The sequence below is a fragment of the Oncorhynchus keta genome, unplaced genomic scaffold (genome assembly GCF_023373465.1).
Source record: "Oncorhynchus keta strain PuntledgeMale-10-30-2019 unplaced genomic scaffold, Oket_V2 Un_contig_29668_pilon_pilon, whole genome shotgun sequence".
In the NCBI taxonomy this organism is placed as follows: domain Eukaryota; kingdom Metazoa; phylum Chordata; class Actinopteri; order Salmoniformes; family Salmonidae; genus Oncorhynchus; species Oncorhynchus keta.
In genome coordinates, this window is record NW_026286664.1 from 1 (window position 1) to 12195 (window position 12195).

The 12195-nt window shown below is 46.3% G+C and overlaps 1 protein-coding gene across 1 annotated transcript; it reads left to right on the forward strand.

Annotated features, from left to right (window-relative positions):
- Positions 1-5061: 5061 nt before the first annotated feature.
- On the forward strand, positions 5062-12159 carry LOC127923427 (39S ribosomal protein L46, mitochondrial-like; the record flags this gene model as incomplete). Its single annotated transcript, XM_052507481.1, has 2 exons — positions 5062-5359; positions 11895-12159. Coding segments are annotated over exons 1-2 (526 nt in total), but the record flags the coding sequence as incomplete, so codon positions are not given.
- Between the last annotated feature and the right edge of the window lie 36 nt (positions 12160-12195).

Here is a 12195-nt window from a genome sequence, read left to right on the forward strand (position 1 = left end):
TTCATGTTGAGACAGTCTAGTAACTGCCCAGATCATCATCAGGAATAGTGTTGATAAATCAACTGGTTCAGAGACAGTCTAGTAACTGCCCAGATCATCTAGTGAACAGGTTGATAAATCAACTGGTTCATGTTGAGACAGTCTAGTAACTGCCCAGATCATCTAGTGAACAGGAATAGAAACACCACAAGTGTTGATAAATCAACTGGTTCATGTTGAGACAGTCTAGTAACTGCCCAGATCATCTAGTGAACAGGAATAGTGTTGATAAATCAACCACAAGTGTTGATAAATCAACTGGTTCATGTTGAGACAGTCTAGTAACTGCCCAGATCATCTAGTGAACAGGAATAGAAACACCACAAGTGTTGATAAATCAACTGGTTCATGTTGAGACAGTCTAGTAACTGCCCAGATCATCTAGTGAACAGGAATAGTGTTGATAAATCAACTGGTTCATGTTGAGACAGTCTAGTAACTGCCCAGATCATCTAGTGAACAGGAATAGTGTTGATAAATCAACTGGTTCATGTTGAGACAGTAACTGCCCAGATCATCTAGTGAACAGGAATAGTGTTGATAAATCCTGGTTCAGAGACAGTCTAGTAACTGATCATCTAGGAATAGAAACACCACAAGTGTTGATAAATCAACTGGTTCATGTTGAGACAGTCTAGTAACTGCCCAGATCATCTAGTGAACAGGAATAGAACTGCCCAGATCATCTAGTGAACAGGAATAGTGTTGATAAATCAACTGGTTCATGTTGAGAGACAGATCATCTAGTAACAGGAATAGAAACACCACAAGTGTTGATAAATCAACTGGTTCATGTTGATCAGTCTAGTAACTGCCCAGATCATCTAGTGAATAGAAACAATAGTGTTGATAAATCAACTGGTTCATGTTGAGACAGTCTAGTAACTGCCCAGATCATCTAGTGAACAGGAATAGAAACACCACAAGTGTTGATAAATCAACTGGTTCATGTTGAGACAGTCTAGTAACTGCCCAGATCATCTAGTGAACAGGAATAGTGTTGATAAATCAACTGGTTCATGTTGAGACAGTCTAGTAACTGCCCAGATCATCTAGTGAACAGGAATAGAAACACCACAAGTGTTGATAAATCAACTGGTTCATGTTGAGACAGTCTAGTAACTGCCCAGATCATCTAGTGAACAGGAATAGTGTTGATAAATCAACTGGTTCATGTTGAGACAGTCTAGTAACTGCCCAGATCATCTAGTGAACAGTGAACAGAGGACAAGTGTTGATAAATCAACTGGTTCATGTTGAGACAGTCTAGTAACTGCCCAGATCATCTAGTGAACAGGAATAGAAACACCACAAGTGTTGATAAATCAACTGGTTCATGTTGAGACAGTCTAGTAACTGCCCAGATCATCTAGTGAACAGGAATAGTGTTGATAAATCAACTGGTTCATGTTGAGACAGTCTAGTAACTGCCCAGATCATCTAGTGAACAGGAATAGTGTTGATAAATCAACTGGTTCATGTTGAGACAGTCTAGTAACTGCCCAGATCATCTAGTGAACAGGAATAGTGTTGATAAATCAACTGGTTCATGTTGAGACAGTCTAGTAACTGCCCAGATCATCTAGTGAACAGGAATAGTGTTGATAAATCAACTGGTTCATGTTGAGACAGTCTAGTAACTGCCCAGATCAGTGAACAGGAATAGTGTTGATAAATCAACTGGTTCATGTTGAGACAGTCTAGTAACTGCCCAGATCATCTAGTGAACAGGAATAGTGTTGATAAATCAACTGGTTCATGTTGAGACAGTCTAGTAACTGCCCAGATCATCTAGTGAACAGGAATAGTAAAATCACTAGTGAACAGGAATAGTGTTGATAAATCAACTGGTTCATGTTGAGACAGTCTAGTAACTGCCCAGATCATCTAGTGAACAGGAATAGTGTTGATAAATCAACTGGTTCATGTTGAGACAGTCTAGTAACTGCCCAGATCATCTAGTGAACAGGAATAGTGTTGATAAATCAACTGGTTCATGTTGAGACAGTCTAGTAACTGCCCAGATCATCTAGTGAACAGGAATAGTGTTGATAAATCAACTGGTTCATGTTGAGACAGTCTAGTAACTGCCCAGATCATCTAGTGAACAGGAATAGTGTTGATAAATCAACTGGTTCATGTTGAGACAGTCTAGTAACTGCCCAGATCATCTAGTGAACAGGAATAGTGTTGATAAATCAACTGGTTCATGTTGAGACAGTCTAGTAACTGCCCAGATCATCTAGTGAACAGGAATAGTGTTGATAAATCAACTGGTTCACGTTGAGACAGTCTAGTAACTGCCCAGATCATCTAGTGAACAGGAATAGTGTTGATAAATCAACTGGTTCATGTTGAGACAGTCTAGTAACTGCCCAGATCATCTAGTGAACAGGAATAGTGTTGATAAATCAACTGGTTCATGTTGAGACAGTCTAGTAACTGCCCAGATCATCTAGTGAACAGGAATAGTTGATAAATCAACTGGTTCATGTTGAGACAGTCTAGTAACTGCCCAGATCATCTAGTGAACAGGAATAGAAACACCAGGAATAGTGTTGATAAATCAACTGGTTCATGTTGAGACAGTCTAGTAACTGCCCAGATCATCTAGTGAACAGGAATAGTGTTGATAAATCAACTGGTTCATGTTGAGACAGTCTAGTAACTGCCCAGATCATCTAGTGAACAGGAATAGTGTTGATAAATCAACTGGTTCATGTTGAGACAGTCTAGTAACTGCCCAGATCATCTAGTGAACAGGAATAGTGTTGATAAATCAACTGGTTCATGTTGAGACAGTCTAGTAACTGCCCAGATCATCTAGTGAACAGGAATAGTGTTGATAAATCAACTGGTTCATGTTGAGACAGTCTAGTAACTGCCCAGATCATCTAGTGAACAGGAATAGTGTTGATAAATCAACTGGTTCATGTTGAGACAGTCTAGTAACTGCCCAGATCATCTAGTGAACAGGAATAGTGTTGATAAATCAACTGGTTCATGTTGAGACAGTCTAGTAACTGCCCAGATCATCTAGTGAACAGGAATAGTGTTGATAAATCAACTGGTTCATGTTGAGACAGTCTAGTAACTGCCCAGATCATCTAGTGAACAGGAATAGTGTTGATAAATCAACTGGTTCATGTTGAGACAGTCTAGTAACTGCCCAGATCATCTAGTGAACAGGAATAGTGTTGATAAATCAACTGGTTCATGTTGAGACAGTCTAGTAACTGCCCAGATCATCTAGTGAACAGGAATAGTGTTGATAAATCAACTGGTTCACGTTGAGACAGTCTAGTAACTGCCCAGATCATCTAGTGAACAGGAATAGTGTTGATAAATCAACTGGTTCACGTTGAGACAGTCTAGTAACTGCCCAGATCATCTAGTGAACAGGAATAGTGTTGATAAATCAACTGGTTCATGTTGAGACAGTCTAGTAACTGCCCAGATCATCTAGTGAACAGGAATAGTGTTGATAAATCAACTGGTTCATGTTGAGACAGTCTAGTAACTGCCCAGATCATCTAGTGAACAGGAATAGTGTTGATAAATCAACTGGTTCATGTTGAGACAGTCTAGTAACTGCCCAGATCATCTAGTGAACAGAATCACCACATATGAAGCTGAAATAAACAATCCCAGAAAAAGCTCATTTGTTTTTACATCCCTGTTAGTGAGCATTTCTTCTTTGCCAAGATAATCCACCCGACAGGTGTGGCATATCACGGCTTTTTGAGTTGGAGGCGTGGCCACACAGTCATGGGTGAACAGGGAGTACAGGAGGGGGCTGAGCACCCACCCTTGTGGGGCCCCTGTGTTGAGGATCAGCGAGTGAAGGTGGAGTTTCCTAACTCCGCCACCTGGGGGGTGGCCCGTCAGGAAGTCCAGGCCCCAGTTGCACAGGGCGGGGTTGAGACCCAGGGCCTGGAGCCTAACGATTAGCTTGGAGGGTACTATGGTGTTGAATGCTGAGCTATAGTCAAAGAACAGCATTCTTACATGGATAGTCCTCTTGTCCAGATGGGACAGGACAGTGTAATTGCCATCACAGGAGCGTGATTGCACTGCACAACCAATTTATTTAAAAAATGAATAAATGGCTGCACCCCCGCCCCGTAGATTAGGGAATAGTTCACGTGTTCCAATTAACTATTTTCCTTATATGAACTGTAACTCAGTAAAATCATGTTGCGTTTATAATTTTGTTTGGTATAGATAGATAACAAGGTAGCTGATAGGTTGAATGAAATGTAGCAAACTGGCAGTATACTTAAATCGGCAAAGGTCTTTGTCTAGTTTAAAGTACTAGACTACAACTAGCTTCATAAAATAATGTATATCTATTTATCTGTCAATTGCATGCATGGGATTTCGTATAAAAAAACGAGATACTTACATTGCGCTTCCTGCATTGACGGAACCAGCAACCTGTTGGCAGGCACTCCTGACAGACTTAGATAATATACAGTTTAACTTATTATTACTAATATGATTTAGCTACTAGAAACCAACAAGTCAACTTGCGTTACACAACAACATGTGTGACATTGAGGAGGTTTCAATAGACAGCACAGTCACAAAGTCAAAATGGGCTATATCGTAAAGATTCATGACAACATACATGTGTTTTTGGTCTTAATTCAAGGTTAGGATAGGCATACGGTTAGCAGTGTGGCTAGGTTTAAAAACATATTTTAAGAAGGTATATTGTAGAAATAGACGGTGTTTTGACTTTGTGATTGTAGTAACTAGCGACGAGCCATTTAGTATGACGCGTTTCCTGGAATAGTACATTATTAATAATGTGGGGGAGCGACGCAAATGATTAGAAAATATTTTGTTCTAAAATATTATGCATACACTTTTTTTTATTTCTACACTAAATGTATCTAAGATCAATAAAAAAAATATGTTTCAATGAATGATCTCAATGTTATATATTTTTACATTTCAAACGACATTTTATCTTCATTTCCTCTACCCCTTTTTCCTTATAGCATAATCTCTCCCTTATTCGCAGAGGATTGTGGGTGGAAACTGGAGAATCAAGATGGCAGCGCCCTGCTCGAGAATGGCGAATCGCCCTTTATGGCAGTTTATTACAAACGTCAGACGGACGGGGCTAAAACATACAGGAGTTCGTCAAATTTCTCTCGGTTCCGCTTGTCGAGCTGCGAGTCAGACCGGAAGTAAAACGGAAAGCGTCGCGTCGCCATGGAAGCTGTACGGGGCGGTGTGTCTCCAGAGGCTGCCTGTCATATCACAGGAGCGGAACCCGATCGAAGACCAATTCGCCGAGCTCATGCATCAGGTAAATGCGTTTCCATTCACTTGTCAATGGCTGTAGTCACTAGTAATATATAATAATATATGCCATTTAGCAGACGCTTTTATCCAAAGCGACTTATGTGTGCATACATTCTACGTATGGGTGGTCCCGGGGATCGAACCCACTACCCTGGCGTTACAAGCGCCATGCTCTACCAACTGAGCTACAGAAGGACACTAGTCTGAGATGGTTTGCTGACCGTGGTCCTGAAGTGGATGTGCAGGCCAATGCAGGTCTTTGCTTCAAGCCTTGCACGAACACATATTCAACCAATCAACTTCCAAGACTAGTTCAGGAGTAACATTTAATTAAAAAAAACAGTCCTCATCGCCACATGAACCTAAAATAATGTAGGCCTATGCAAATGCTTCGAGCCAAAAGAGTCAACTATAGGCCTACTGTCATTCATTTACATGTTGGATAGATTTGGATGTGCATTGGTGTCTAGTGATGTTGGTGTCTAGTGATGTTGGTGTCTAGTGATGTTGGTGTCTAGTGATGTTGGTGTCTAGTGATGTTGGTGTCTAGTGATGTTGGTGTCTAGTGATGTTGGTGTCTAGTGATGTTGGTGTCTAGTGATGTTGGTGTCTAGTGATGTTGGTGTCTAGTGATATTGGTGTCTAGCTGTAGGCTAGGTGTCTAGTGATGTTGGTGTCTAGTGATGTTGGTGTCTAGTGATGTTGGTGTCTAGTGATGTTGGTGTCTAGTGATGTTGGTGTCTAGTGATGTTGGTGTCTAGTGATGTTGGTGTCTAGTGATGTTGGTGTCTAGTGATGTTGGTGTCTAGCTGTAGGCTAGGTGTCTAGTGATGTTGGTGTCTAGTGATGTTGGTGTCTAGTGATGTTGGTGTCTAGCTGTAGGCTAGGTGTCTAGTGATGTTGGTGTCTAGTGATGTTGGTGTCTAGTGATGTTGGTGTCTAGTGATGTTGGTGTCTAGTGAGGCTTGGTGTCTAGTGATGTTGGTGTCTAGTGATGTTGGTGTCTAGTGATGTTGGTGTCTAGCTGTAGGCTAGGTGTCTAGTGATGTTGGTGTCTAGTGATGTTGGTGTCTAGTGATGTTGGTGTCTAGTGATGTTGGTGTCTAGTTGTCTAGGGTTGTGATGTTGGTGTCTAGCGTCTATTGGTGTCTAGCGATATCCTAGGGGTTGAGAGGGTTGGTGTCTAGTGATGTCCTAGGGGTTGAGAGGTGTCTCTGTGATATCCTAGGGGTTGAGAGGGTCTCTGTGATATCCTAGGGGTTCTAGTGATGTTGGTGTCTAGCTGTAGGATAGGTGTCTAGGGTTGGTGTCTAGTGATGTTGGTGTCTCTGTGATATCTAGTGATGGGTGTTCTAGCTGAGGCGTCTCTGTGATGTCTAGGGTTGAGAGTGTCTAGTGATGTTGGTGTCTAGTGATGTTGGTGTCTAGCTAGGCTAGGGTTGATGAGTGCTAGTGACGTCTCTGTGATATCCTAGGGGTTGTGTCTAGTGATGTTGGTCTCTGTGATATCCTGAGTTGGGTTGAGAGGGTCTAGTGATTGGTCTCTGCGATAGGCTAGGGGTTGAGAGGGTGATGTTGGTCTCTGTGATATCCTAGGGGTTGAGAGGGTGACGTCTCTGTGATATCCTAGGGGTTGAGAGGCTGAGCGTCTCTGTGATATCCTAGGGGTTGAGAGGGTGACGTCTCTGTGATATCCTAGGGGTTGAGAGGGTGACGTCTCTGTGATATCCTAGGGGTTGAGAGGGTGTTGGTCTCTGCGTATCCTAGGGGTTGAGAGGGTGACGTCTCTGTGATATCTAGGGGTTGAGAGTGGTTGGTCTCTGTGATATCCTAGGGGTTGAGAGGGTGACGTGTCTGTGATATCCTAGGGGTTGAGAGGGTGACGTCTCTGTGATATCCTAGGGGTTGAGAGGGTCTCTGTGATATCCTAGGGGTTGAGAGGGTGACGTCTCTGTGATATCCTAGGGGTTGAGAGGCTGACGTCCCTGTGATATCCTAGGGGTTGAGAGGGTGGGTCTCTGTGATATCCTAGGGGTTGAGAGGGTCTCTGTGATATCCTAGGGGTTGAGAGGGTCTCTGTGATATCCTAGGGTTGGAGGGTGACGTCTCTGTGATATCCTAGGGGTTGAGAGGGTGACGTCTCTGTGATATCCTAGGGGTTGAGAGGTGGCGTCTCTGTGATATCCTAGGAATGAGAGGCTGGCGTCTCTGTGATATCCTAGGGGTTGAGAGGGTGACGTCTCTGTGATATCCTAGGGGTTGAGAGGGTGGCGTCCCTGTGATATCCTAGGGGTTGAGAGGGTGACGTCTCTGTGATATCCTAGGGGTTGAGAGGGTGACGTCTCTGCGATATCCTAGGGGTTGAGAGGGTCTCTGTGATATCCTAGGGTTGAGAGGGTGGGTCTCTGTGATATCCTAGGGGTTGAGAGGGTCTCTGTGATATCCTAGGGGTTGAGAGGGTCTCTGTGACATCCTAGGGGTTGAGAGGGTGACGTCTCTGTGATATCCTAGGGGTTGAGAGGGTCTCTGTGATATCCTAGAGGTTGAGAGGGTCTCTGTGATATCCTAGGGGTTGAGAGGGTCTCTGTGATATCCTAGGGGTTGAGAGGGTAGCGTCCCTGTGATATCCTAGGGGTTGAGAGGGTGACGTCTCTGTGATATCCTAGGAATGAGAGGGTGACGTCCCTGTGATATCCTAGGGGTTGAGAGGCTGACGTCCCTGTGATATCCTAGGGGTTGAGAGGGTGACGTCTCTGTGATATCCTAGGAGTTGAGAGGGTCTCTGTGATATCCTAGGGGTTGAGAGGGTGACGTCCCTGTGATATCCTAGGGGTTGAGAGGGTGACGTCTCTGTGATATCCTAGGAGTTGAGAGGGTCTCTGTGATATCCTAGGGGTTGAGAGGGTCTCTGTGATATCCTAGGGGTTGAGAGGGTGACGTCTCTGTGATATCCTAGGGGTTGAGAGGGTGGCGTCTCTGTGATATCCTAGGGGTTGAGAGGGTAGCGTCTCTGTGATATCCTAGGGGTTGAGAGGGAGGCGTCTCTGCGATATCCTAGGGGTTGAGAGGGTCTCTGTGATATCCTAGAGGTTGAGAGGGTGGCGTCTCTGTGATATCCTAGGGGTTGAGAGGGTCTCTGTGATATCCTAGGGGTTGAGAGGGTGGCGTCTCTGTGATATCCTAGGGGTTGAGAGGGTGACGTCTCTGTGATATCCTAGGGGTTGAGAGGGTGGCGTCTCTGTGACATCCTAGGGGTTGAGAGGGTAGCGTCTCTGTGATATCCTAGGAATGAGAGGGTGACGTCTCTGTGATATCCTAGGGGTTGAGAGGGTCTCTGTGATATCCTAGGGGTTGAGAGGGTCTCTGTGATATCCTAGGGGTTGAGAGGGTAGCGTCTCTGTGATATCCTAGGGGTTGAGAGGGTAGCGTCTCTGTGATATCCTAGGGGTTGAGAGGGTCTCTGTGATATCCTAGGGGTTGAGAGGGTCTCTGTGATATCCTAGGGGTTGAGAGGGTGACGTCTCTGTGATATCCTAGGGGTTGAGAGGGTGGCGTCCTGTGATATCCTAGGGGTTGGGAGGGTGACGTCTCTGCGATATCCTAGGGGTTGAGAGGGTCTCTGTGATATCCTAGGGGTTGAGAGGGTCTCTGTGATATCCTAGGAATGAGAGTGTGACGTCTCTGTGATATCCTAGGAATGAGAGGGTGACGTCTCTGCGATATCCTAGGGGTTGAGAGGTGACGTCTCTGTGATATCCTAGGGGTTGAGAGGGTGACGTCTCTGTGATATCCTAGGGGTTGAGAGGGTCTCTGTGATATCCTAGAGGTTGAGAGGGTCTCTGTGATATCCTAGGGGTTGAGAGGGTCTCTGTGATATCCTAGGGGTTGAGAGGGTGACGTCTCTGTGACATCCTAGGGGTTGAGAGGGTGACGTCTCTGCGATATCCTAGGGGTTGAGAGGGTCTCTGTGATATCCTAGAGGTTGAGAGGGTCTCTGTGATATCCTAGGGGTTGAGAGGGTCTCTGTGATATCCTAGGGGTTGAGAGGGTGACGTCTCTGTGACATCCTAGGGGTTGAGAGGGTGAGCGTCCTGTGATATCCTAGGGGTTGAGAGGGTGACGTCTCTGTGATATCCTAGGAATGAGAGGGTGACGTCTCTGTGATATCCTAGGGGTTGAGAGGTGACGTCTCTGTGACATCCTAGGGGTTGAGAGGTGACGTCTCTGTGACATCCTAGGGTTGAGAGGGTGGCGTCTCTGTGATATCCTAGGGGTTGAGAGGGTCTCTGTGATATCCTAGGGGTTGAGAGGGTGGCGTCTCTGTGATATCCTAGGGGTTGAGAGGTGGCGTCTCTGTGATATCCTAGGGGTTGAGAGGTCTCTGTGATATCCTAGGGGTTGAGAGGGTCTCTGTGATATCCTAGGGGTTGAGAGGGTGACGTCTCTGTGATATCCTAGGGGTTGAGAGGGTGAGCGTCTCTGTGATATCCTAGGGGTTGAGAGGGTGCGTCTCTGCGATATCCTAGGGGTTGAGAGGGTCTCTGTGATATCCTAGAGGTTGAGAGGGTGACGTCTCTGTGATATCCTAGGGGTTGAGAGGGTCTCTGTGATATCCTAGGGGTTGAGAGGGTGACGTCTCTGTGATATCCTAGGGGTTGAGAGGGTGACGTCTCTGTGATATCCTAGGGTTGAGAGGGTGACGTCTCTGTGATATCCTAGGGGTTGAGAGGGTGCGTCTCTGCGATATCCCTAGGGGTTGAGAGGGTCTCTGTGATATCCTAGAGGTTGAGAGGGTGACGTCTCTGTGATATCCTAGGGGTTGAGAGGGTCTCTGTGATATCCTAGGGGTTGAGAGGGTGACGTCTCTGTGATATCCTAGGGGTTGAGAGGGTGACGTCTCTGTGATATCCCTAGGGGTTGAGAGGGTGACGTCTCTGTGACATCCTAGGGGTTGAGAGGGTGACGTCTCTGTGATATCCTAGGAATGAGAGGGTGCGTCTCTGTGATATCCTAGGGGTTGAGAGGGTCTCTGTGATATCCTAGGGGTTGAGAGGGTCTCTGTGATATCCTAGGGGTTGAGAGGGGGCGTCTCTGTGATATCCTAGGGGTTGAGAGGGTGACGTCTCTGTGATATCCTAGGGGTTGAGAGGGTGACGTCTCTCTGATATCCTAGGGGTTGAGAGGGTCTCTGTGATATCCTAGGGGTTGAGAGGGTAGCGTCTCTGTGATATCCTAGGGGTTGAGAGGGTGACGTCTCTGTGATATCCTAGGGGTTGAGAGGGTCTCTGTGATATCCTAGGGGTTGAGAGGGTCTCTGTGATATCCTAGGGGTTGAGAGGTGACGTCTCTGTGATATCCTAGGGGTTGAGAGGTGATATCCTAGGGGTTGACGTCCCTGTGATATCCTAGGGGTTGGGAGGGTGACGTCTCTGCGATATCCTAGGGGTTGAGAGGGTCTCTGTGATATCCTAGGGGTTGAGAGGGTCTCTGTGATATCCTAGGAATGAGAGTGTGACGTCTCTGTGATATCCTAGGAATGAGAGGGTGACGTCTCTGCGATATCCTAGGGGTTGAGGTGACGTCTCTGTGATATCCTAGGGGTTGAGAGGGTGGCGTCTCTGTGATATCCTAGGGGTTGAGAGGTGACGTCTCTGTGATATCCTAGGGGTTGGGAGGGTGACGTCTCTGTGATATCCTAGGGTTGAGAGGGTCTCTGTGACATCCTAGGGGTTGAGAGGGTCTCTGTGATATCTAGGGGTTGGGAGGCTGACGTCTCTGTGATATCCTAGGGGTTGAGAGGGTCTCTGTGATATCCTAGGAATGAGAGGTGACGTCTCTGCGATATCCTAGGGGTTGAGAGGGTGACGTCTCTGTGATATCCTAGGAATGAGAGGGTGGCGTCCCTGTGATATCCTAGGGGTTGGGAGGGTGACGTCTCTGCGATATCCTAGGGGTTGAGAGGGTCTCTGTGATATCCTAGGGGTTGAGAGGGTCTCTGTGATATCCTAGGAATGAGAGGGTGAGGTCTCTCTGATATCCTAGGGGTTGAGAGGTGACGTCTCTGTGATATCCTAGGGGTTGAGAGGTGACGTCCCTGTGATATCCTAGGGGTTGAGAGGGTGACGTCTCTGTGATATCCCTAGGGGTTGAGAGGGTCTCTGTGATATCCTAGGGGTTGAGAGGGTGGCGTCTCTGTGATATCCTAGGAATGAGAGGGTGACGTCTCTGTGATATCCTAGGGGTTGAGAGGGTGACGTCTCTGTGATATCCTAGGGGTTGAGAGGGTGACGTCTCTGTGATATCCTAGGGGTTGAGAGGGTGACGTCTCTGTGATATCCTCGGGGTTGAGAGGGTCTCTGTGATATCCTAGGGGGTTGAGAGGGTGACGTCTCTGTGATATCCTAGGGGTTGAGAGGGTCTCTGTGATATCCTAGGGGTTGAGAGGGTGACGTGTCTGTGATATCCTAGGGGTTGAGAGGGTGACGTGTCTGTGATATCCTAATCCCAGTACTGACGTCTCTGTGATATCCTAATCCCAGATGGAGCTGGAGAGAAGCTTGCTGTCGGATCATGAACAGAGGCTCCTTGAGGACTCAGAACGTATGACTCGTAAACAGGCAGACAACTACGATTCAGATGAGGAGGAGGCGGACTACGGCGGCCAGGAGACCATCACCGCTCAGGACCAGGAGGACACCTGGGAACAGAAACTCAAACACTTCCAACCTGCTCTCAGAGACAGAGGTAGGAGTCAGAGAGGTTGTCCTTCATGGCACCCTATTCCCTATGCACTGACTCGACAAAACATTAGGAACAAATCAAATAATAAATCACATGTTA